This window comes from Sus scrofa, chromosome 4, assembly GCF_054392235.1.
Source record: "Sus scrofa isolate SSC_HxYL_T2T_F1_AM1 chromosome 4, Sscrofa_HxYL_maternal_Yorkshire_Landrace_v2.0, whole genome shotgun sequence".
Classification (NCBI taxonomy): Eukaryota; Metazoa; Chordata; class Mammalia; order Artiodactyla; family Suidae; genus Sus; species Sus scrofa.
The window spans coordinates 97,361,541-97,387,815 of record NC_139386.1 but is presented as its reverse complement, the minus strand read 5'-3'; the positions used below and the strand labels follow the sequence as shown (position 1 = coordinate 97,387,815).

Here is a 26,275-nt window from a genome sequence, read left to right as displayed (position 1 = left end):
AGTGTTCCTTGTTGGCTTAAAGGGAAATGGTGTGTGTGATTCCAACAAAAGCCTATTCATTTTCCATGGGGTTTGGCTTTGCCCTGCGTGTGGGGAGAATAAGCAATGCTGGCGGCAGCAGCCGGGTAAGCCCCAGGGTGCAGGCAGGAGTAGGTAAATGCCTACATTTGCATTGGGGGTGTGGGAAGCTGACACTTCCCCAGAAGAGCTTTGTTCTTTTGCTCTTCCTTAGGCACCTGATAGCTGAAGCTACAAAAAAATCAAACTTACTAAATAGTATAAAGACAGGAGACAGCACCCAAAGCAGCCGAGACCTAGCCCACCCTGGCTGAAAGACGGTGACTCCTGTGCCGAAGCAGAGGCTGACATGGGTGAACAGGACTGCCTGGGGCAGAGCTGTGACCGCTGGGAAACAGGTAAGGGGATCCTAGCTGGGGCTGGGGCATCTCCAACAGTGTGAGGTTGTTTATATATTTATTCTGCAATTGTTTATTAAGGTCCTACCGTAGGCGCTGGGATAATAGAGACCCCCTCGGAGCAGCTTAACGGAAGACTGGTGGGCTGCAAACCCAACTGCGGGAAGCCCCGCCTTAGGGTGGGAGGAACCCAAGCGCTTCTTTCGAGTGACGCTTCTTCGTTCCTCTCTCTCGTCTCTCTCGCTTCGGTCTCCCAGATGTCTTTTCTGCTGCTGAGCAGACTGGCAGGCAGCCGGTGATGGGGCCCTACTTGGAAGACCCCCTCCTCTGCTGGCTCCTGCGATTCTTCAGCCTCCTCGTCAGTGAGTGGTCCTGGCTCCTGGGAGGGAGGGCCACTGGGTGGAGCAGGGAGGCAGGGTCTCCTTTCCCCGTATTAATATCTTCTGTGAACAAAGAGACAAAGCAGCTTTGTAATTTTTCAGTAAATGCAGTGCAATTGGTTTAGAGTTCCAGGGTGAACAGAACAAACTGGCCTTTGGCTTGCGGAGAGACTGGGACCCTGAGCTCAGACAGCCCTGGCTGTAGGAAGGGAACCATTTCCAGGGACCTGAGATTGCTTCTGCTGCCTGGAGCTGCTTGGGGAAAGGGTGGGAGACTTAAGCTGGCTCCTTGGTTTGGAAGGGCGTGAAAACAAGGGTCCCCTAATCTGGGCTCAGCGGGGACCTGACAGCCTCTGCAACTTGAACCGGGGTCTGCGCCCGGAAGAAGCGGGTCTAGTCTGGGCTTCTTGACCAGATGCAGGATGTTGAATACCGTGAAATTCTGCTTTTGTAAAGGGAAGAGCAGCCTCTAAAACTTAAGGGCGTCTTGTATGCCCACATGTTGTAAGGCATATGGAGAGACTATGGAAGGAACTGGTAACAGGCTCCAGAAAGGGGCTGAACCTGGGGAGAAGAGAAGGGAAGGGGAAGTAGAAACAATAGGGAGTTCAGTGAAAAGGGAACTGGAGCCTGGGTGGACAACAACCTCATCACATTTCCTTCCAGACTTCATGGGAGATGGATAAGGAAATTAAATGAACACCAATGAGGAAATACTAAGGAATTTTGAAGTATGAATTCTGGAGAGAGAGTTGGAAAGCTTTTATTGTTTAAATTTTTTGTTTCATATCCCAGCCTCTTGCAGGAGTTACATAAAGTTTAATGACTTGGGGAACTTCTGCAAACAGATGTCTCAAAGTAACAACAAACTTGCGAAACATTACCTCCTTCTAAATGAGGTGACTTTATGTCACAGTAAAATGTGGCCTTTCTTTCTTTTTCAGTTTTGTTGAGCTGGAAAATATGTCATATTAGTTAGAGTTTTCTCTGCAGGGTCTGGGGTTGGACAACTACAGATGACAGAGATGACAGAGAGAGAAAGGGTGGGGAGAAAAGTGGATAAAATTTTAGGTTACTTTATGAGCGTTGATTTTCATATTATTTAAATAAACCTTTTTTTGTGTGGTCTTTTTAGGGCTGCACCCACGACATAGGGAGGTTCCCAGGCTAGGGGTCGAATCAGAGCTGCAGCTGCTGACCTACACCACAGCCACAGCCACGTCCACACAGGATTTGAGCCATTTCTGCGACCTACACCACAGCCCATGGCAAGGCCGGATCCTTAACCCACTGAGCTAGGCCAGGATCAAACCCAGTCCTCAGGGATTCTAGTCAGATTCCCTTCCTCTGAGCCATGACAGGAACTCCTCTATTATTTAAATAAACTTTAAACTCTATCTTACACCCACACCCTCGTCGGCTTTATTTTCTTCCTCTTCAGGATTAGATCTGTTGTAGATCACGGCTCCTGCTGCCCCCCCTTCTCTAAGTCTTCTTCCCTCTTCCTCCCAGCTGGGCTCCCAGTCCTTCTGGGTGGGTCCTCCCTGCAGTCTGAGGGTTGAACCTCCTCTCCCCCTGGTCCCCTCCTTCCCAGCAAGTGGAGGACGTGGCCGGGCTGCTCAGCTGGCCAAAGTCCTGCCCTGCGAAGCCCCACTGAGTGCTGGCTTCCTCTTTCCCAGGAGAGGCCTGGTGGAGGGTGAACCTCCAGCAGTGGCCCAGATGCTGGTGATGCTGGGAGGGGGAGCTCCTGGGGAGGACGGGGCTGGGGTGGAGAGCTGATGGGCAGCTCCCGCAGGGAAGAAGCACAGGGCAGGCAGGGAGGGAGGGGCCCTGGCTCCAGGTTTGGCTCTGCCCTGTGTGACCCAGGCTAGGGTCACCCCTGGGGAGCTTCCTCCTTTGCGACAGGAGGGGACTGAGCAGACCCCCTGGAGGGCCTCTCCCAGCTGTGATGTTCTGGGATTCAGTGCCTCTGGGCAGACAGGACGCTTCTGCTCTGAATCTTCACCCTGTCCTGTTCTCCTGTCCTCTTCTGTGTCCTGACAGGGACTGAGAGCTGCAGGGTCTGGGTGGGGCACCTTCCAAGAGAAGACCCCCCACCCATTTCATGATCACTTCTCAGCCCCCCAAGGAGGGAGGGAGGGGATGCTTCCCTTCAAGTCCCACCCCCTTGGGAATCCAGCCTTCACCCCCTCTGTTTTCTGTCTCTGCTCCTGAGAGCGTCCTTTAGGTGTTGCTGAAGGAAATGTCTTTCCACAGCCTATGGAAACTGTCTGCAAACCGCACTTGGGAAAGTGTGCTAAGGGGTGGTTAAGCCTAGCATGAGGGCTGCAATCCTGTGAGGGGAACTGAAGGGCCTGGGGTGAAGGCCTGGCCCTGAGGAGATGCCTGATTAAGTGAGCTAGTGATGAAATGAATACAAATAGCTGATATACTTGTACACAGGAATACTGGCCTGAGCCATTCTCTGCTTCCAGTGAGAGCCAGGAATGGGGCTAAGTGAAGCAGGAGGGAGGCCACCCTGATATGGGGAGAACTTACTGATTTGGAGAGGGTACTTGGTCCCTGCAGGCAGAGGCCACCCCAGATGGATGGATCCTGACTTGCTGGAAAAGCAGATTGATTTTCCTTTCAGGATAAGGTTTTTCTGTGATACGTTCCTTGGTTCTATTCTATCCTCTCCTGGTCCTCAGAAAGGATAGAGAGTATAAGGTCCCTCAAGCCTGAGCCTCAAGGAGGAGGTTGGGCTCTGGAGGAGGTGGCCATGAGGGCAACGTGCCCACTGGTCACAGCTCTGCAGGGAAGTGACTGAGCAGGAAGGCTCACTGTGGCCTCTTGGGGACTAGTGCTCTGGCTGGGGAAGTATCTTGGTGGAGGGTCAGCAGAGCTCACCAAAGCATCACTTGTTCCCCACATATCTAGTCCCTGGCAGTCAGCCAGGACCTTGTGACCAGTGCTGACCAAAAGCATGAGCAGAGGCTGTGCTCCTTCTGGGCAGATGCAGTGAAACCCCTGTGTGACTGTCCTGCTTCCCTTCTCTGCTCTGGGGCTGGGAGCCTGTGAGGATACTGAGGGTTCCATAGGTGCAGCTACAAGGTGTAGAGGCTCCACCATGTGTGACAGGACCCTCTCTCACCCTCTCATGGTACTTGTGGTGGGGGAGGTAAACCTCCCTTGTTCTAAGACCTGAGATATAGTGACTGTTTGTTACACAGCACAGCCCAGCCTTCCCTGACTACTACACTGCCTAGAAAGAGCTGGGAAGGAGAGCAGCCTTCACATTTGTTTTAGGTATCTACTGCTGTGTGACCTGTCACCCCGAAACTTAGTGTCTTAAATACTACCAGGTGTAGTCTCACAGCCTCTGGGCCCAGGGGTGGTTCAGCTGGGTTTCCTGGCTCGGGGTCTCCTAGACTGAAATCAGAATCTTGGCTGGGGCTTCATAAGTTCCAGGCTCAGCAGGGCAGGATCTGCTTCCAGGCTCACTTCTGCAGTTCTGATGGGAGGCAGTTCCTGTGTGCAGGAGGAAGGAGGGATATTTATTTAGGCGGCACTTAAGAAGCTCCTCCTATAGTTGTGATAGTGACAGAAACTCTGCTAGCTGCTCTTGATCTGTGGTCTCCTTCAATTTATACTGTCATCATGAGACAGGTAAGGAAACTGCAGGTTAGCAGATTTAACCTTGACCTATTCAAGATTACAATTCACTCGAACTAGGATTAATTCTAGAATTGCTTTGAATTTATTTTTACTAGGCTGCCTGTCAAGAAGCAAAGGGGATGCAAACTGTTGCATTTGGAGTGGATAGGCAATGAGATCCTGCTGTATAGCACAGGGAACTATATCTAGTCACTTGTGATGGAACATGATGGAGGAAAATGTAGGAAAAAGAATATGTGTATATGTATGACTGGGTCACTTTGCTGTACAGTAGAAATTGACAGGACACCGTAAATCAACTATAATGGAAAAAATAAAAACCTTAAAAAGAACCCACAGTGAGATACTACCATATACCTATTTTGGTTAAAAAATTTTTTAAATGGTTAAAATAAGAAATACTGACAGTACTAAATGCTGACAAGGGTGGAAAGAAACTGGATCTCTCATTTCTTGCTGGTGGGAACAGAAAATGGTAGAGACATTCTGAAAAATTGGAAATTAAAAAAAAATTAAATGTACATTCGCCATATAACCTACTAATTGGACCTTGGGCAGGTATCCTAAGGAAATCAAAACATAAGTTCACACAAAAATCTATACATGGCTGTTCATAGTAGCTTTATTTGTAATAGCCTCAAACTAGAAACATCCCAAATGTCTTTCAAGAAGTGAATGGCTAAATAAACTGTGGAATGAAACATAATTGTAATAGAATACTACTTAGCAATATAAAGAAACTATTGATACATGTAACAACTTGGATCTATATCAAGAGTGTCATGATGAGTAGAAAAAAATCAATCTCAAAAGTTTACTCAACCATAAACGAGAATGAAATAATGAAAACAACATGGATAGAGCTAGAAATTATCATACTAAGTGAAGTAAGACAGAGAAAGAAATATTATGTGAGATCCCTAATAAGTGGAATCTAACAAAAAATGATACAAAAGAACTGATAGAGCAGAAACAGACTTAAAGATTTTGAAACCAAAGTCATGATTACCCAAGGGGAAATGTAAGGTGGGAGGGATTAAATGGGGGGTTGAGATTGACATAAACACACTACTGTATATGAAATAGATGGATCACAAGGACCTACTGTGTAGCACAGGCTGATCTACTCAATACTGTGTAATAACCTATATGGGGAAAGAATCTGAAAAGGAATAGATATATGTATATGCATACTTGAATCACTGTACTGTACACCTGAAACTAACAAAACATTAGTAGTCAACTATACTCCAATAAAAGTTATTAAAAAAAAAAGAATCATAGCAGTATATTGGTTGAATTTCTTTTGAAAGATGGATTCTGTGGTTTTTCTCCTTTACTGTTCACTGAATAAAATATATTTTCTGTTTCCAATGCCCTAGGTGTCTACAGCAGTGGGACCAATGGTGGAGGCCCTGCTCCTGGAGTTCAGGATTCTGGAGCTCCTGATCCTCTGCAGGGGATCCGAGGAGGTTCTGTGCTGTTTCCTTTGCAGAAGAAGCAAGACGCTGAGCTGGAGGAGGTCACGTGGGGCTTTGGTCCTGCGTCAGAGTACAGAGTCCTGCTGCGAGTCCGTCCTGGGGAAGCTCCCACCTGGGCGAGCCTCCAGGACAGGTACCAGCAGAGGGTCCATGTGCCCAACATGACGTCTCTGAAGATTGAGAACCTGACCCCCGAGGACAGTGGGCTGTACCGGGCTCGAGGCAGCTTCACTGGAGGAGTAGAATTTACCCAGGTTTTCCACCTCACTGTCTATGGTACGTGACCTCCCTTCCCCCATCTTGTGGCTTTCCTCTTTCTTTTGTCCTAGGGAGGTCACATTGGCTCATTTTGCAGGATTTCTTCGAAACCTCAGTCTTCATACTCTATTCCACGCTTTGAAATTAGGGCAAGCAGGTTCACAGCAAACAGGGAGCAGAGCTGAGATTCACACCAGGGATAAATTTACTTCAATGGTTTGGGACAATAGAATGAATGTTTTGGGGAGATGGTCTTGCCAGGACAATGATTGTTCTTTATAGGACTAAGTTTACTTAATCTGGGCATTATATGTCTATTGCTGTTATCACAAATTGCCATAACTTAGAGGCTTAAAACAATACAAATTTATTATCTTACTGTGCTATAGGTCAGAAGTCAGACACAGGTATCACTGGGCTAAAGTCAAGGTGTTGACAGAGCTGTCTTCCTTTTGAGAGGTTCCAGGAGGAGATCCACCTATTTGTTTTTTTCACCTTCTAGCAGCTGCCTGCCTTCCTTGGCTCATGACCATCTTCTTCCACCTTCAAAGCCAACAATCGTGGGACAAATCCTTCTCACATTGTATCTCTCTGACCTCCTCCTCTTCTTGTTCCATGTTTACGGACCCTTGTGATTACATTGGTTCTGTCCAGATAGAACAATCTCATTTTAAAGTCAACTGATTAGCAACCTTAATCCCATCTGGTATCTTCATTCCCCTTTGCCCTGTAACCTAACACATTCACGGGTTCTGAGGATTAGACGTGGACATATCTGAAGGTCACTGTTCACCTGCCGCAATTCAGAAATCCACCTATAAGTCAGTTCACCCTCCTCCCTCTGCTTTTACTCAGCACCAGCCCAAGGCCAGCCTCACTCACAAAGACTCCACAAATCTACCTCTAAAAGCCATAGTAGAGGTAGGAGAAAAGCTTATACTGCAACACTTCCAAAGAACCACACTAAGGTAAGACTTGCCCTAAGGTTCCTGTCTGCAAAGGAAAATACCTGCTATGAGAGAGTGGCTATTGCAGCCTAGATCCACATGCAGTTTTTGTATCTTTTTTGGTGGTGGTGGTGTTTGTGTGTGTGTGTGTGTGTGTGTGTGTGTGTGTGTGTGTTTTGTCTGTTTAGGGCCAGACCTGTGGCATATGTAGGTTCCCAGGCTAGGGGTCTAATCGGAGCTGTAGCTGCTGGCCTACACTGCAGTCGTAGCAACAAAGGATCTGAGCCATGTCTGCAACCTACACCACGGCAATGCTGGATCCTTAACCCACTGAGCAAGGCCAGGGATGGAACCCGCAACCTCATGGTTCCTGGTCAGATTCATTTCCATTGCACCACAACGGGAACTCCCACATGCAGTTTTTTAAAACCCAGTTAGTAATGTGTCACTTCTCTTCCTGTGTGAACAGTGACATGTTCTAACCAGATTCAGATTCAGACTCATCATATCTAGTCACGACCACTGTATCTCCTGCCAATGTCCCCACTACTGGGAGCATGGGGGCTCTCTTTGGGCTCCCACAGCTGGCCAGATGCCCATCCTCTGTATAGGCTGTATAGTCCCAGGCATTATCTGAGTAGGAGAAGGGGGAGAGGTCCGGATCCAAGACCAGCCCTTCTGTCCCAGACTTCCACCCCTTCCAGGTGAAACTCCTCTTTCTTGGAAATAACCGGCCTTGGGCAGGTGGGATCTAGGCATTATTGTTTTTGCTGGAGGTTTTTAAGGCTTGCTTAATCTAATGAAATCACATAGGGTTTAACTCATTGGCTCCCCCTCCTTATTGTCACCTGCTGTATGTTAAGTATTGGCCAAATTGTGTTTTATCTGTAAAATGCATTCACCATCACTAAAAGGAGGATGTCAGGGTTTCAATGAGATAATGGATGAGAATGTGCAGACTGTAATAGTCTCGTCTCACATGAGCTTCCATTCTTTTGTGACTCTTCTCCTAGAGCCAGTGACCATTCCCCAGATCCTGGTCCACTCATCATCCATCACACCAGGCTGGTGCAATGTTACCATGGAGTGCAGGACCTCAGGGGACGCAGAGGACCTGAAGGTGACCTGGGAGGGCAAGGGCCTCCCCAGGGAGCTGGAGGAGAGAGTGACATCAGGACCAACCCCCAATTCGTGGACCCTGGCTGTGCACCTGCCCCAGAGCCAGCCCTACACCAACATCACCTGTGTGGTCAGCAACGAAGTGGACCAGAAAACTGCCACCTTCAACCTTGGGGAAGTCTGTGTCCATGGTGAGTGTACCTGCCACAGGGGAGGGGCACTCTTGGAGCTCGGGTGCAGTGGAGCAAAGGTTCTGGGCTGTTGTCCACACCACGTTATTAGAACCACCTTCCACTGGGTCGCCCCATATAGGAGCCTGGGAGGTACAGCCAACCCATCTTTGCTTTTAACGGTCTCTCACATCTAAGCCTGCCTCTCCATCCCTTGCCCATTCTTGTCCAGGGCATGAGCTTTCCAGTACTCTTCCCTCCCATCCACTATCCATAGCGTGTCCTCTGTAATCTTTTGGAAAAGAAATTGGATTGTGTATTGGTCTGTGTCGTCTGTGGGGTCTGACCCAGTGATTCCCTGTAGAATTCAGGGCTCAGACATTTCTCTGCCCATGTTTCTGGCTTCACTTACACACTTCGTAGTGAATGGTGTGTGTGTATGTGGTTGTTGTTGTTATTTTTGTCTTTTTAGGGCTGCACCCGCGACATATGGAGGTTCCCAGGCTAGGGGTCCAATCGGAGCTGCAGCTGCTGGCCTGTGCCACAGCCACAGCAATGCGGGATCCAAGCCACATCTGTGATCTGCACTGCAGCTCACAGCAATGCTGGATCCTTAACCCACTGAGTGAGGCCTGGGATCGAACTCACATCCTCATGGATACTAGTTGGGTTTGCTAACCCCCGAGCCATGACGGGAAATCCTGTTGCTGTTTTTCAGTTTTTGAATGTGTCCTGCAAGCTTTGAGCCTCTGATCATGCCGTTTCCTCCACCATCATTCCTCCCACTCTCGTCACTTCCTGAAGGATTCCCTTCAGGCACTGCTGCTTCATGAGCATGTGACAAGCACCATCACACAGGGCCCTGCACTTGGTTATAGTTCTGTCATTAATACTATTTGAGCAAAGGGCACCTCAATCTCATGCTGCACAGACCCCTGCAGGTGCTGTAACTGTCCTATCCTCAGGCATTACCCCTTAAAAGGAGCAGTCTGTGGCCACCCCCCGCCAAGCAGCAATGCTTTGCTAAAGGATTTGTCTCCTTTGTAGCTGGAACACTTCGAGAGCAGAAGTCATGTCTTTTTTTTTTTTAATTAAATTATAGTTGATTTACAATGTTGTACCAATTTCTGCTGTATAGCAAAGTGACCTATTCATATGTATTTATATATCTATTTTGATATATATATGTATATACATATATTCTTTTTCTCATATTATCTTCCATCATGCTTTATCACAAATGATTGGATATATATAGTTCCCTGTGCTATACAGAAGGACCTCATTGCTTATCCTTTCTAAATGCAGTAGTTTGCATCCGCTCACCCCCAATCCCAGTCCATTTCATTCCCTCCCCTCTCCCCCTTGGCAACCACAAGTTTGTTTTCTATGTTTGTGAGTCTGTTTCTGTTTTGTAAATAGGTTCACTTGCACCATATTTTAGATTCCATGTATAAGTGATATCATTGGTATTTGTCTTTCTGATATACTTAATATAAGAATCCTAGTTGCATCCATGTTGCTGTAAAAGGCATTGTTTTTATCTTTTTCATGGTTGAGTAGTATTCCATTGTATATATGTACCATGTCTTCCTAATCCATTCTTCTGTTGGTGGACATATAGGTTGTTTCCATGTCTTGCTGTTGTGAATAGTGCTGCAGTAAACATAGGGGTGCACATCTTTCTTTCAACCCCTGAACCAAGGACAGCTTCTGGCAAAGTTTGCTCATGGTCAGTGTTTCACTGAGTGAATGACCTGATACCCTATCAGCAGCATCCTGGAGTTTCAAATAAAGTTCAACACTCAACATGACCCTTAAAACCCTCTGGAAAGAGACTCTTCCTCCCTCTGATCCTCTTCAGCCAGCTCCTCCCTGCCATGTCCCTCTCCTGCCTGCCACAGTAAGGTGATGGCAGTTCTAAGGCCAATGGTTTGCCACAGCCATTGCCTGGACGTGGGCCTCCTCCTTCCTGGAATGCAGTCCTCAACCTGAATACGTAGTAAACTCCTACTCCTGCCTCAAGACTCAGTTTTAAACATCACCTCCTCTAGGAAGCCCTCCCTGAAGACGTGTGTATGGGTGGAAACCTCTATTGCATGGCAGTCTCTCTGGCTGGTAGACGTTGGTGTTTTCTCAGTGTTCTCTCTGGGTGACCACACCTTGTTCCTTCCAGTCTCCCTGAACTCAAGCAGGAGCTCAGGAGGAGGCTGACTGAATGAACCTGCCAAGCTCCTCCCTCTTCAGCTTCTGAACCAGGACCCTTCAGACCTCTCCACGTGCTCGCTCCTCTCTTTCCCCTTGGCAATAGGCATCTCAAGTTCTTTCTGGCCTTAATGTTCTCATTCTCTCCGTGTGAGGGAAACAGGTTCACATGGACAAGCCAAAGCTGTTGCCCTGCCAGGCATCTTAGGGGCAGGGGCTACTGTGGCTACACTATTACTGATCCTTGGAATTGGACTCTGCCTTTGGAAGAAGAAGAAGAAGAAGAAGATGGAGACTGCAAGAGGCAGGTTGCCCTTCTCCTTTCTGGCCGAGTTTTCTCCCCTCACCCTTCCTCCTGCATTTTGCTGCTCCAGGAATACCTATGTAGAGGGGATGGTGGATTTGGTCATGGCCTTGGGGTTCATAACAGTGGGAGAGGGTATGGGTTTTCAAGGCCCGGGTTCAAGTTTCACTCTGTGTATGACTCTGGAGCAGGATTGCAGGAGGAGTCTAAGGACCGTGACGGTGGCATCCAATATGTAGAGCTGAGCCAGCAGGATTCTCGAGAGAGCACGGACCAGGTGAGATCTGGCACTATGCCCAGCCTGGGTTTTCCTCACCTGAGTTTGGGCCTGTGAACACAGTCATCTGCTTTTCTAGGCCTCTCTGCCTCTAACCCTTTCTAGACAGTCAATAGTATTTACTAAGAAAATTGATACCTGGGACCGGTGTAGTACTGGGCACTTTGGGGAAATCGACACGAAATTCAATCAGCAGCATCAGTCCATGGGGGTCCCCCTGGGACCTCTCTCAGTTGTTGTGGGAACCTTCTGCTTGCATTCCTAGGGTGATGGTGAACAACGTCTAAATGAAAAGGAGTCTCTTAATACTGTCTACAGTGAGGTCCATAAGCCAGCAAGTGTGCCCATGAAGATAATTTAATTGGAGGAGGCAGAAGAATTGACACTCCTAGGACACCTCCATTCTGAATTTGATCCCTGCAGATACCTGCCCCTACGAGTGCTGGTCCAGCACCAGCTGCCTCTGGTCTGCATTCCTCTGACCTTTGTGCCCTCAACTCCCTGGGCTCACGTGGCCCTGTCACTTCCTCTGTCAACTCTATATGCTGCCTTCCACTCAGGTTCCTCACTCCAGAAGGACTAGTGCTCTTTCTCCGTCATTGACTCTGCTCCTGATTCCTCTCCTTCTGAAGTTTCCCTAGGAGGATCTCCCTACCTGTGCATGTGTTCATCCCCACAGCCTCTGCGCTGTGGCTGGTGTGTATCTTTCTGAGAACAGGAGCCTGGGCGTGGGGACTGTGTGGAGGTTTCGACTACACCATAGAGGGAGTTAGGAACTTGGAGCTGGGTGTTGAGCTGAGTGTCCATGGAGGTGGCCTGGATGGATGGGTAGGAGCCTACAAAAGACGGGCCTGAGGCGTCCTTTGTATGGCAAAAGGTGTTGGAGGGACTGTCTAGTATACATCATACATGGGGGCCAGAGCCCTTGATCCTGATCACCCATACTAACCTCAGCTTCAGCTCATGGGCCTTAAATCCATCTCTCGTGGAATGTGAAGAGGAATTTGTATTGTCTCTGGTCCTTCCAAGCCAACTCCTTTTCAGAGAAAGACCCCAGGAACCCAATGTTGGGACTCTGTGTTCTTCCCTGTCTGGGCCAGGGGTTCTTGTCATTAGAATGGTCATGCAGGGAGTTCCTGTTTTGCAGCAGTGGAAACAAGTGCTACTGGTATCCATGAGGATGCAGGATCCAGTATTGCTGTGAGCTGTGGTGTAGGTCGCAGATGCGGCTTGGATCCCACATTGCTGTGGCTATGGTGTAGGCTGGCAGCTATAGCTCTGATTTGACCCTTAGCCTGGGAATTTCCACCTCCATGTGCTGTGGGTGTGGCCCTAAAAAGAAAAAGAAAAAGAATGGTAGTGCATGTTCCCCCACCACCCCCATGGTGAGGCTGCTATGAGGTGTGAAGGGTGAAACTTAGGGGAAGGTCTGAACCAGCCCTCTCCTGCCTCTTCTACTGACCCTCAGACCCCACAGTCCTGCTGGCCTCAGATCCTGGGTCAGTCTCCTCTTTGCTCACTCACATCCCTCTGCCTGGAATGATGGATCCTTTACCCTGTCTCTTATTCCCATCCCTGGCTGTTGAAAACCTACCAACCCACCCAAAGCCTCTCTTCAAGTCACGTGTTCCAGGGAGCCTGTCTGCTACCAAGAGTTGGAAATGTCCTCTCCCACATCTGACCTTCTTGAACACCATGGGCATAACTAAGGCCCTTGCTGCTATCGGCCATGGACTGGTCATGCCAGACTTGCCTAGGGCTCCCTCAAGAGGGTGTTGGGGTTTAGGAGGCAAGGACCAAGAAGACAAACACCTGTCTCTAAGCCTCCTCACAACTTCCACGGGGACTCAGCAGACTGAGACCCAGAGCACAGAGGCTGCTGAAGGTCTCGCTGGTGGTGAGCCCACTTGGAAGCAAAGAGGGATGTGATGACCTCCCATGACCTTGCCTGGCCCAGAGATCTGAGGAGGGGCTTCCCCACCCCATCTCCAGCCTCCCATTGCCTGAGGACCTGATACAGCCTGCACTGTGCTGTGTGGGGTCTTCTCCTCCCCCTGGGGGTTTTCATCTCATCAAAGCCTCTGCCTCCTGCCTTCGGTCTCAGCTCTTGGGTCAGAGATGGGCTCGCTCTGGAACGATGATCTGTGGAAACTTGACTGCTGGTCTAGATTCCTGGATTTCTTGGTTCCCTTCCCAGCTCAGCAAGCTCAGCTGATTCACCTCTAACTTCAGAAAGCAAAGTTCTGAGCTAAAACCTTGAGCATGATGAAACAAGGCTGGGAGCCTTCTTCCCATGGATAAAGGAGGATGAGAGTTTCAATAATAAAGCTGTTTCTAACCTCTTTCTGCTCAGGCTGAACAGAAGGCTAAGAGAAAAAGAGGAGGTCTGCCACTGGCCTCCCAGGTGACCGGTCATGCCTGGGTGTCAGTGCCCATCAGCCCAGAAGCAATGTAAGAGGTGACTACCCATTGATCCCTCCCCTCCAACCTATAGCAGGAGAGAAAAAAAAAAGAAGAAAAACGAAAGGAACCAGATTTTCTAAGTCTATAATGAACTAGATTTTGTCCTAGGCATTTTATAAATACTACATCTTCTAAATCTTACGAGAACTCTCTAGGGTAGGTATTTCTATCTTCATTTTGCAGGCAAAGTAACCAAAGTCCCCAAATAGTTGTTGGTAGAGCAAAGCCTTCAATCCTGCCCTGGATGATTCCAGCATTCATACCTTATCCTTTGCTACATGGCCACTGAAGCCTTTGGAATCCTGGAGTACTCAGAGGAGACTATCCTCCATGTGTTCCTCTCCCAGGGATCCTGGTCTTCGGACTCAGGTGCCCCAGCTTGGGGTTCATCCTCATGATGGATGGAGCAGCTTGTGGTTGAAAGAGGAATTGTTCCTTAAGTGGACATTGAGTGGGAAATGTGGGTGGGAGACATGGAATGAGGGACGTTGCCCCCTGGCTCAGATGAGATATTCAAATTAGAGATGCTTCTCTCTCTTGGGCCTTGTGGGAGCTCCTTCCTCTCATTCAATGTACGTTGTGGATTTCCATGTCCCTATTCTCAAAACAACTTCCCTTTGCATTATTATTCATAACTTCATTCAAAAGTTCTGTGAGGCAGACTTCCCCATTGGACAGATAAAAAATCAAAATCCAGAGATGTTAAGCACCCAGCACAAATTCTCCTGAGTCTGAGTCTAAGTGATGTAGGTGCAATTTGGTTCACGAGATAATAATTACCCTCATTTTGACTCCTTTTTTTTTGTATTCTAGGTTTTCATTTTTTTTTCTTTTAAATTTTTATTATAATTGATTTACTATGTTCGGTCCATTTCCGCTGTATACCAAAGTGACACGGTTATACATATATATCTTTCCCTCATATTAACCTCCGTCATGTTCCATCACAAGCGATTTGACTCCTTCTGCCTTACCCCAGACACCCAACCGGTCCCCATCTTCCACTGGGTTATCCTTCATAAAGCTTCTTGTTCTCCATTCTCTTCTCATTCTTTCATTCCCATCTTCTACCTGCAGCTGCACCATTTTTACATTTCCACCAGCAGTGTGAGGATTTCTCCACATTATATCCAAATCTTTTTTTTTTTTTTTTTATTGTAGCCATCTACATGCTGTTGAAGTGGTATCTCATTGTGGTTATTAATTATATTTTACAAATGATTAATGCTAAACATGTTTTCATAAAGCACATTAACCATTTGTATACCTTATTCGAAGAAAGGTCTTTCTCCAATTCTCTCTCCCTCTCTCTTTTTTTTTGTCTTTTTAGGGCCACACCCATGGCATATGGAGCTGCAGCTGCTGGCCCATGCCACGGCCACAGCAATGCCAGATCTGAGCCCTGTCTGCAACCTATACTGCTGCCCGAGGCAATACCAGATCCTTAACCCACTGAGCAAGGCCAGGGATTGAACCCTTATCCTCATGGATACTGGTCAGCTTCTTAACCAGCTGAGCCACAATGGGAAATCCTCAAATTCTCTTTTGCCATGCATTGCCCCCACCTCTCCCTTAAGTCTACTTTTGTCCAGGTCACCAGAGAACTTCATGTTGTTCAATCCCATGGTCAATTCTCAGTCCTCAATGCCCATGACCTCTCAGCAGTAGCGGATCCCACTTTGAAGAAATGTTTCACTTTGCATTCACCACTATTTTCCTTTTACTCAGTGGTTTCTCCTGAGTTTCCTTTGTCTGTATCTTTTCCATCTCTCCAACCTCTAAATTTTGGAATAACCCAGGGGTCATACCCAGACCACCCAGACCACATCTCTTTAGTATTTACACTTCTTTCTTTTCCTTCCTTCCTTCCTTCCTTCCTTCCTTCCTTCCTCCCTTCCTCCCTTCCTTCCTTTTTCATTCTTTCTTTTCTTTTCTTTTCTTTTCTTTCTTTCTTTCTTTCTTTCTTTCTTTCTTTCTTTCTTTCTTTCTTTCTTTCTTTCTTTCTTTCTTTCTCTCTCTCTCTCTCTCTCTCTCTCTCTCTCTCTCTCTCTCTCTTTCTTTCTTTCTTTCTTTCTTTCTTTCTTTCTTTCTTTCTTTCCTTCTTTCTTTCTTTCCCTTCCTTCCTTCTCTTTTCTTTTCTTTTTCTTTCTAGGGCCACACTCATGGCATATGGAAGTTCCCAGGCTAGGGGTCAAATCAGAGCTATGGCTGCTGGCCCACACCACAGCTCACGGCAACATCGGATCCTTAACCCACTGAGAGAGGCCAGGTATTGAACATGCATCCTCATGGATACTAGTCCATGAGCCATGATGGGAACTCCCTCATTTCTTTTTTATGTTAGCCATGGACTAATCCCTGAGACCTATGACTCTCTGACCTTATATGGCAAAAGGGACTTACAGCTGTGATCCCTCCCCTGGACTCAACATGTAAATATCCACCTATTTACATGACATCTCCCATTGCATGCATAACAGGCATCTCCATCTTGACATGTCTAAATTCAAACGCCCCAGACATGCTTCCCATGCAGTTTCCCATTCCCCAATCACATCAATCCTCCTATTTGTTCTGACCATGAACCCTTGGTGTCATCCTTGACTTCATTCTGTTTCTCACACCCCACACTCCATCAGCAAATACTGATATCTTTTTCCTCATTATATATATTTAAATATTTATTTGCGCATAACTCTATGAAAAATACGTATTGCACATAACTCTATGAAAAATATAATAAAATACCTTTCACCACTTCTCTGCTCCAATAGAACCACCATTTCTCACTTGGATTATTGCAGTATCCTTATAGTCTTCTACTTTTGTCCTTAATCCTTTAATACCTATTTTCATAATAGCATCCAAATTAATCTTTTTAAAGCCTAAGTTGCATAGAACATGATGGAGGATGATATGGGAAAAAGAATGTGTATGTATGTAGGATTGATAACTTTGTACTACAGCAGAAATTGGCACAATATTGTAAATCAACTATAATAATAATAATTATTATTATTATTAGGGTTAGGTTTAGGGTTATAGGGTAATAATGTAACTATTATTATTATAAAACAAGTTGTATCCCTTGACCTGTTAGGTCAGAACTCCCCACAGGTCCACTTTATCCCATAGGTCCTTTAGAAGACCCTCTATCAGCTGACCTTATCTCCCATGCCCCCCTCCTCCCTTGATCCACTCTAGGATACTGGGCTTTTTGCCAGTCCTTCAGTACTCCATGAGTGCGCCTTCCTCAGAGCCTTTGCTCTCTAGAATTTTCTCCCTCCAGGTATCTATGTCTCATTTCCCGACTTCCTTCAGGTCTTTGTACAGATATTGTCTTCTCAGTAAGACCTACCCTGACCTCCCTTTATAAAACTGCAGATTCTTCCTGGTGCCCCCCTCCCCCCTCCATGCTCCGTTTTCCTCCACGGTACTTCACAAGGCTGTGTGTCAGGGTGCATTTATTCTGGGCTGTAGTTTAAAGACAGGTGGGTATTGAGGCCTTCAAGTATAATCTGCAATCTGTTATGCAAATACCATGATTATTCCCAGGAACTGGCAACACTGAAACATTAATTTTTTTATTATTGTTGTTGATTTATAATGCTGTCAATTTCTGTTGTACAGCAAAGCAACCTAGTTATACATTTATATACATCCCTTTTTTCACATTATCCTCCATCATGTTCTATCATAAGTGACTAGATACAGTTCCCTGTGCTATACAGGAGGATATTGTTGCTTATCCATTCAAAATGCAATAGTTTGCATCAACTAACCCCAAACTCCCAGTCCCTCCCAGTCCCTCCCCCTTCCTCTTGGCAATCACTGTTCTCCATGTCCATGAGTTTGTTCTTTTCTATAGATAGGTTCATTTGTGTCGTCTATTAGGTTCCAGGTATAAGTGATATCATATGGTATTTGTCTTCCTCCTTCCACTTACTTCCCTTAGAATGAGTGTCTCTAGTTCCATTTATGTTTCTTCAAATGGCATTATTTTGTTCTTTTTTATGGCTGAGTAGTATTCCATCGTGTATATGTACTGCATCTTCTTAACACATTCACATGTTGATGGACATTTAGGTTGTTTCCCTATCTTGGCTATTGGGCAACACTGATACATTAATGAACTTGCTCAAAGTATAGCTTTTATAACTAATAGGTATAAAGGTTGGGAATTGGAATCTTGGAATTGGATTCTAAAGCCCTTGCTTTTGATCACAATATGTTGGTTAAATAAAGTATCCCTTATACACATGATAGAATATTATTTTTGTATTAAGAAGAATAAATTAGGATAATGCAAAAAAATAATATATATGGATGTATGGCTGTATCGCTTTGCTGTGCATCAGAAATGGACAGAATATTATAAATCAACTATAATAAATTTTAAAAGGAGTAAATTATATCTTTATATATTTGAATGGAAAATTGCCTACAAAATAGTAAATGAGTTATGGAACATAACATAGTATTATCCTGCATTGTAAATATATATAATCATAGTTAGTCTAAAATCTAGTAGATCAAGAAGTTATGAAGTCTGTTTCTTTTTCTGTATCATCAATTTCTTTATAACACTAATAAAAACATTATCTGTTAAAGTTTTTGAGTCAGGCAGGGGCATGATCAGAGCCATGCTTTAGATAGATAATGCCGTGTATATACCAACAGAAATCTTATCATCTTGGAAGCCAGTTAACATACTCATGCTCATTTTCACTTTCTATTGTGTTGATTTATGCCTTCAAGATCTTTACTGAAATCACTCCAGACACATCTAGATCTGTCTATACAGTACAGGCAAAGTGAAAATTTTGGTCTAACTGATCTAAATGGACACTTCCCATGAATTGTTCACATCTAGGGCTGTTTGTTATATGAACCGGAGAGATTTTAAGAACAGAGTCTTAGATCCTACCCTGAAACTGGGCACCATGTATATTTTTAAAAACACAATAGATGATTCTGATGCATGCTTAGGCTTGAGAACTGAAATCTTGGGCCTACATGATGTCTTCATAAAATTTAAATGGAAATGTACATGGCAAAGAGAGGCTTAGAATTTGTCTTCCAAGATGTTTTTCAATATGTGCCAGAAAATATATATGTATATATATGTGTGTGTGTGTGTATATATATATATATATATATATATATATATATATATATATATTTGTCTTCCAAGATGTTTTTCAATATGTGCCAGAAAATATATATGTGTGTATATATATATATGTATGTATATATATATATTTGTCTCTTTTGTCTTTTCTAGGACTGCACCCATGGCATACGGAGGTTCCCAGGCTAGGGGTCTAATTAGAGCTGAAGCCGCTGGCCTTTGCCAGAGCCATAGCGATGCAGGGTCCCAGCCGCGTCTGTGACCTACCCCACAGCTCATGGCAATGCCGGATCCTTAACCCAGTGAGCAAGGCCAGGGATCGAACCTGCAACCTCGGGGATGCTAGTTGGGTTCGTTAACTGCTAAGCCACGATGCGAACTCCTGTACCAGTAAATGTTGGTTGAGTGAAGGAGTGAGTGAATAACAAGGCCCGCCAGTTTGGCATTACAGTTGACCCTTGAACAATACAGGGGAGCTTCCACCCCCTGAGAAGTCAAAAAAATTACATATAACTTTACAGTTGGCCATCTGTATTCACAGTTATACATCCATGGATTCAAGCGACCATGGATCATGGAGTACTGTAGTACATGGTTACTGAAAAACAGCAGTGTAAGTGGACCTGCACAGTTCAAACTTGTGTGGTTCAAGGGTCACCTGTACTTTGATGTGTTCACCAGAATTCAGAGTCTGCTATGTAGACTCTGAGCCAACACCTAGAATTTCCATTTCATCCATTGCCCATGCTGATTTGCCTTGGGGATGCACAATCTTGGTAATAAATGTTAAAAGACACTGGTAAACAAAACCAGAATGCTTATTTATTAATTTATAGTGAGAAATATACTTGCTCACTAGTCCGGGTAGTCCTGTTAGCCTGACCAGGGCATTCTCTTCCCAAAGATAGGCCACATGGGAATCCAAGGGACCACTGGATTGTTTGGGAAGCCCTGAGTCAGGGCAGGTGAGCAGATGCTGCTGGTGTGGATTCGAATGACCCTCTCGCCTGAGCTCTCCATCTCCCTGGTAGGTCTTATCTGCCCAGGACATGGGATTCTGCTGCCAGCCTGACTTATCACTTCATTTGTCTCTGTCACTTACCTCTCTTTATGCCCCATTTCTTATTAACCATCCTGTTTGACTATTCATGTGCACATGTGAGATTAAGTCTTGCCTTGGTCTCAAGTGGAATTGCTATACATCTCCTGTGATCCAGATGTGTAGCGTTTTGTTTAATCTCCAAAAGTTAAAAAAAAAAAATGCCCAAAAGCCTCCACCCTATTTCTCTCATTTCCAAATTATGGTAGAGGATGTGGAGGGTGAAGATACTCCCCTAGCACACCACCACGTACCACCAGCTGAGCCGCCAAACTGCTTTGTAAACGGATCCAAAGAAAAGCTGTGAACTGGGTAATAGGATCGTGTAGCTCTCAGGGCTGGAATCTTCACCTAACTTATCACTTAGCTTTTGAGCAAGATTCCTTCACGTTTAAAACAGCAAAACAGGAGTTTCCTTTGTGGCTCAGAGAACCTGAGAGAGTGTCCATGAGGATGCGTGTTCCATCCCTGGCCTCGCTCACTGGGTTAAGGATCTTGTGTTGCCATAGAAGGTCAAAGATGTGTCTCAGGTCTGGTATTGCTGTGGCTGTGGTGTTAGGCCGGCCGCTGCAGCTCTAATTCGATCACCAGCCTGGAAACTTCCCTATGCTGCAGGTGCGGCTATAAAAAGAAGAAGAAAACCAGAACAGCAAAAGAACAACGACAAGAAAAAAATCTAAGAGACTGTAGTGTGTGACTAATGTCAAATTTAAATCTTCATGAAATGGACAATTCCTAGGAAAATATGAATTGCTAAAACTGATTTACCTGTGTATATAAACCTGGGAAAACGAACACAGAAAATATTGTAAAACGTACGTAACAATAAGAAACAAAGCCTATTTCTGGTGAATTCGTCACGTCTTTCAAGAATGGATAATTTTTGTACTAGCAAATTTGTTTTAAAATTTGGTAGAAGATATGTGAGTTCCCACTGTGGTGCCACAGAAATGAATCCGACTAGTATCCAAGAGGATGCGGGTTCATCCCTGACCTTGCTCAGTGGGTTAAGGATCTGGTGTTGCTGTGAGATATGGTGTAGGTTGCAAGATGTGGCTCAGATCTCACATGGATGTGGCTGTGGCTGTGGTGTAGGCCAGCAATTTGCAGCTCCAATTTGACCCCTAGCCTTGGAACTTCCATATGCCTTGGGTACAGCCCTAAAGAAAAGAAGAAAAAATTGGCAGAAGATAGAAAGCATTCATTTATGATTTGGAAAACTAGCCAAAGCATGAAAAGGAAGCAAAGTCCCAACCTAGTTGTCCAGGCTGCTTGCACACTTGTCATTTTCCTTCTTCTGCTGGAGATTTTTCTTGGAGAGCTGAATTTCCAGCCTCCCAAGGAGCTTGAGGAGAAGAAGAGCTTTTGCCAGCATCTTTCCCAGTAATGGAGATAAGCATAGAGTTCTAATTTCTGTTGTGTCAGAAACAGAGCAGAGAGTGAGAAGCTTCTGAGTGATGGATCCTGAGCTGGCCACACTCCCTGCAGTGGACTGGCCCAAAGAATTCAGGAAATATTCATCAAAGAGGAGCCAAAGCAGAGGATATGGGGGAAGGTCCTGCTCCAGCAGGCCCCACAGGGTCCTGTTTGTTACAGGAACTCCTTCTCACACTTTGACCACACAATTAGACGTGATTACATGTAATTAAATTGTTTTCATTGTGTTACTTAAGTTCAGAAATGGGAGTACCTGTTGCGGCTCGGTGGGTTAAGAACCTGACAGAGTGTCCCTGAGGATGTGGTTTGGATCCCTGGCCTCGCTCAGTGGGTTGAGGATCCAGCTTAACCCACTGCAAGCTATGGTGCAAGTTGCTGCAAGCTGTGGTGCAGGTTGCAGATGCGGCTCTGATCTGGTGTTGCTGTGGCTGCTGTGTAGGCCTGCAGCAGCAGCTCTGATTCAACCCCTAGCCTGAGAATTTCCATTTGCTGCAGGTGTGGGCTTAAAAAAAAATTCAAGAGATGAGTGGTATCTGAAGTTCTGGTGTCCCAAGACATTATCAGAACCAGAAATATATATTAGAGACCAATGTTATACTTCTCTAAAGGGGGATGAACTGTGGCCTGAGCTTTTAGGGTTGCTGTGCAAAGCTAGATAAGATGCTGGGTGAAGTAGGGTAAGAAAGTGTCTGTCTCCTGTCCTGGGAAACCAGCACGGGGGCTGCAACCTGCCCTATTCCATGAAAAGAATGTGAGAAATTGGAAACCAAGCCTTCACTTGGATGTGGGTGTGAATTCTCACTCCGTGCTGGAAATCAGAGCCTAGAAATTACCTTATAAATAGGTGAAACTTATAAGGCCCACACTGGGGCAAATACTAAATTGACCCATGGGGAGACGTCCACATGGCGACACAGGTGTGGACTAACTGATCAAAGAGACTGAGGAAGGAATCAAGACTATAATGCAAAAATAAACATCTTGAAAAAATGTCAGACCTAAGGGAATGGAAAGAAGTAGACATTTTGAGAAAAGAAATAGGTCAAAGCCAGTAAATCTAATGTTTTAGGAGCTATTTAGAAAATAAAATTGAGGGAATATCTGTTGTGGCACAGTGGAAACAAATCCAACTAGGAACCATGAGGTTGCAGGTTCAATTCCTGGCCTCGCTCAGTGGGTTTTTAAGGATCTGGCGTTGCCATGAGCTGTGGTGTAGGTCGCAGACATGGCTCAGATATGATGTTGCTGTGGCTGTGGTGTAGGCCAGCAGCTATAGCTCCAATTAGACTCCTAGCATGGGAACCTCCATATGCCATCCAGGTGCAGCTGTAAAAAGCAATAAAGAAAAAAAGAAAAAAAGAAAAAAGAAAAAAAAAATTGAGAAGTCTCACTGATGGATTGACCATGGAGTTGAGGTTGGAAGTGATATCAAGGATGATAGTATGAATGGTGGCATCATTCATTGCAGTGGGAGACACTTGAGGAAGACCAGGCTCAGGTGCTCAATTTTGAACATATTGAGTGTGAGATGCCTTGAGACATGCAAAGGGAGCTGTCAGTACAGCTGGGTTTAAAGCTGAAAGGTCTCTAGATCTAAAGCTCAAAAGATACCTGGGGCCACATCCCCAGGGCATCACATTTGCTTTGATGGGTAGGGATCCAATATGGAGCTATGTCATTACAAAGCTAAAATACTAGAAAGCCTTATCTAGAAAAAAAGATACAGGGAGATCCCCCTGGGGCACAGTGGGTTAAGGACCTGGCATTGCCACAGTCGTGGCATAGGTCACAGATGCAGCTCAGATTCAGTCCTTGGCCTGGGAAATTCTATATGCCATGAGTGCAGTCAAAAAAGAAAAAAGAAGAAAAAAGAAAAAAGAAAAAAATAGCAGAGGAGTTCAGAGGAGGGAGAGGTCACTTCTGGCTGATGGAATCAGGGAAGACTTCAGGAGGGAGATGTCAGGTGGACTGAGTCTTCAGGCTGAAGCATCCCAGACCCTTCAGCTCCCCGGATATGACCCAAAGAGGTCACCTTCAGGACCTACATCAGTGTAGTCAGTGCAGTGGCTATTTCTACCTGGGCCATCTAGGACAGACTCCTCCCCAATTTAAGGCTCCTCCTTCTATTCTTAACCATATCCCCCTGTTTCCTGCTGATTGTCCAGGCCAGGAGGCAGTTTTATCAGGGTTTCCACCATGCTGTCCAGCAGAGTATGCCCTCAGTGCAGGGTGAACACCCTGACATGGGTCTATGGGGGGTAGACTGAGACAAGATGGATGAGATTTGCTGCATGGGAATGGTCCTTCCAAACTAGTCATGACAAAACTGCCCCAAGCTGGTCCTAGGACACCGTGCTCACATATCAGTAACAGGAGGGAACAGAAGTCCAAGCTAACCCTCTCTGAGCTCCAACTCCTTCCATGATGCATCTATGAGATTCTGAGGGTTTCAAGACCACTAATGTCTTGTTTTTTTTTTTTTTTTTTTTGCTTTTCAGGGCCACCCTTGAGGCATATGGAGGTTCCCAGGCTAGGGGTCCAATAGGAGCTACAGTTGCTGGCCACAGCCACAGCCACAGCAATGCAGGATCCAAGCTGTGTCTGAGACCTACACCACAGCTCATGGCAACATCAGATCCTTAACCCACTGAGTGAGGTCAGGGATCGAACCCGCAACCTTGTGGTTCCCAGTTGGATTCCTTTCCACTGCGCCATGACAGGACCTTCAAAGACCACTAATGTCTTGAGGAAGACAGGGAAGCCCTGTCCCAGTTTTCTGTGTTGATAGAGGTGGAGAGTTCCATTTGACAAGGGAGGGCATCTTTCTGATGTGCAGAAGTCAGATGAAGGTGTAAGTTCTCTAACAGCCGTGAATACAGGAAATAGTGACTGGTGTTGTCTGCCATTCCCGAGAGTCACACCCAGGAAGTACCCCCCCACACCCCACCCCACCCCCCCAGCATAGGTCTGCCCTGGGCCCTGAAGTGAAGGTTCTTTCTGCCCCAACTGCTTAAGGAAGCTGTGGGATACTGTTAAGAACAGAAGGAGGGGCCTTGAATTTGGGAGGAATCATCCTGGATGGCCCAGGTAAAAATGGCCACTGCATTGACCACCCTCATATAGGTCCTGAAGCTGACTGACCTTATCCCAACATGGCAGATATGGGAGAGCAGCAGGCTTGAGGCAGAGGAGGTTCTGGCTGTCGTGGGCAGTGTTCCAGCAAGCCCAGTCACTGATGATGGAGTCACGTGTGTTAAGAGTCTAGGTCTCTGTCAAGGCCAAGGAGTAGGGAGGTGAAGCAGCAAAGGTGATCTGAAGGTGCTCCAGAATTTCCTCAAGTTTACAGTAGAAGGTAAGACAACCAGGCTGTTCCTGAAGGCCGAGACCAGATGTGGCGGTAGAAGCTGAGTTCCTCCTGCAGGGGCTCCAGAGCTTTTCCTCAGCAGTGGAAGAAAGCCAAATCCCTGGACATTCTCAGTGAAAATTCTCCAGGAAGTCATTACTGCAGCTATTATGACAGTTATAAAAACTTTCTGCCCCCACACAGCCACTTTCCAGGGTGTAGCACAACCCTGGAGGCTGAGCAGGACCCACTCCTGCTTCCACACCTCAGAGACCCAAACTTTGTCCCACCTCTAAGCAACTAGCTTTTTGCCTTTTCTCAAACATGGATAAAGCACCTTTCTGGTTATCTCTCTAAACCCTGGAGGATCCTGTTGACGCTGCATTTGTATGACTCAAGAAGGCTACATACATGACTTTTAGCTGAAGATTCTCTGTCAGAGTCCACACTGAAGACAAGCCAGAGCGTTCTTTGGGTTAAGAAAGAGCAGGACTTTTAACTCTCCCTGTAATAAAGAGTCTGACTTAATATTTGGTGTTTGACTGCTTTTTCATGCCTGGCTTTGCTGAAGTATAATTGATTTAAAAACTGCATAATTAATAAATACAAATAGATGAGTTTGGACATATGTAGACACTTGTGTGACCATCAACGCAGTCCAGGTAATAAACATATCCATCATCTCCAAAAGTTTCCTTGTGTCCCTTTTATTTGTGTGTGTGTGTGTGTGTGTGTGTGTGTGTGTTATGTGTGCATCCATGTGTGCATGGTAAGAATGCTGAATAGGAGATGTACCTTCTTAAGTTTTCAGTACACAATACCTTATTGTTAACTATAGGCACTCTGCTTTATGGCAGATCTCTGTAACATACTCATCTTGTGTAGCTCTGTATCCATTAAATATTCCATATTCCTTGACCCCTAACCCCTGATAACCAATACTATATTGTCTACTTCTATACTTTTGCCTATTTTAGGTACTGCCTATGCAAAATCATGCCATATTTGTTATTCTGTGACTGGCTTATTTCACCGAGCATAATGTCTTAAAAGTGTATCCATGTTATCACAAATAAGAGTTCATCCTTTTAAAGGCTGCATAATATTCCACTGTTATGCATATACCACATTTCCCTTATCTACCCACCTGCTGATGGATATTTGGGTTGTATGAATCACACTGCAGTGAATATACAGGTGCCAATATCTCTTTGAGGTCCTAATTCCAATGCTTTTGGAGATATACCCATAAGTGAGGTTGCTAAATCATTTGATATACTCATTCAGGACCTACAAATCCTGACAAGGGAGCTCACAAAGAGATGGGCTATCACTCCCACACAGTAAAAGACCCTGCCACCTTGGTTAAGTTCCTAAAAATTATATTTGGGAACGCAAGTGTTGCTCTATTCCCAACACTGTCAAGAAACAGCTATTGACCCTTTCAGCACTCACACCATTAAAGCAAGTCCAATATCTATTAAGCCTTTTGGGTTCTGATGCCTTTACAAATTTGCCTTAAGCCCATTTCTGTTGTTACTCACAAACCATCCCTCTTTTAATGTGGCCCCTTACAGCAAACTGCAAT

General features: G+C 45.6%; 1 protein-coding gene across 15 annotated transcripts; it reads left to right on the top strand.

The window, feature by feature from the left end:
• LOC100525572 (SLAM family member 9) lies at positions 1-25,377 on the top strand. Of its 15 annotated transcripts, none has more exons than XR_002343395.2 (9): positions 1-125; positions 233-416; positions 674-778; positions 5,836-6,210; positions 8,153-8,449; positions 10,797-10,937; positions 11,129-11,214; positions 19,713-19,835; positions 24,468-25,377. XR_002343395.2 is itself a non-coding variant. In XM_021089628.2 (9 exons), exons 4-9 carry the CDS (start codon positions 715-717, stop codon positions 11,573-11,575), a joined length of 1,059 nt encoding a protein of 352 aa, XP_020945287.2. In that variant the 5' UTR covers positions 1-125; positions 233-416; positions 498-556; positions 674-714; the 3' UTR covers positions 11,576-13,556. The 15 variants fall into 15 exon arrangements, 6 of the variants coding, with proteins under 6 accessions (XP_020945287.2, XP_020945286.2, XP_020945284.2 ...); XR_002343394.2 differs by lacking the exon at positions 24,468-25,377 and adding an exon at positions 20,523-20,760; XR_014844021.1 differs by lacking the exons at positions 19,713-19,835; positions 24,468-25,377 and adding exons at positions 11,480-12,461; positions 15,878-18,287.
• Positions 25,378-26,275: the final 898 nt, after the last annotated feature.

Excerpts from the sequence above, each read along its gene's own strand:
- LOC100525572 (XM_021089625.2), top strand. The coding sequence starts at position 368 with ATGGGTGAACAGGACTGCCTGGGGCAGAGCTGTGACCGCTGGGAAACA. Across the intron at positions 6,211-8,152 it reads TTTCCACCTCACTGTCTATG|AGCCAGTGACCATTCCCCAG; the intron begins GTACGTGACCTC and ends CTCTTCTCCTAG. Across the intron at positions 11,215-11,479 it reads CTCGAGAGAGCACGGACCAG|GGTGATGGTGAACAACGTCT; the intron begins GTGAGATCTGGC and ends TTGCATTCCTAG.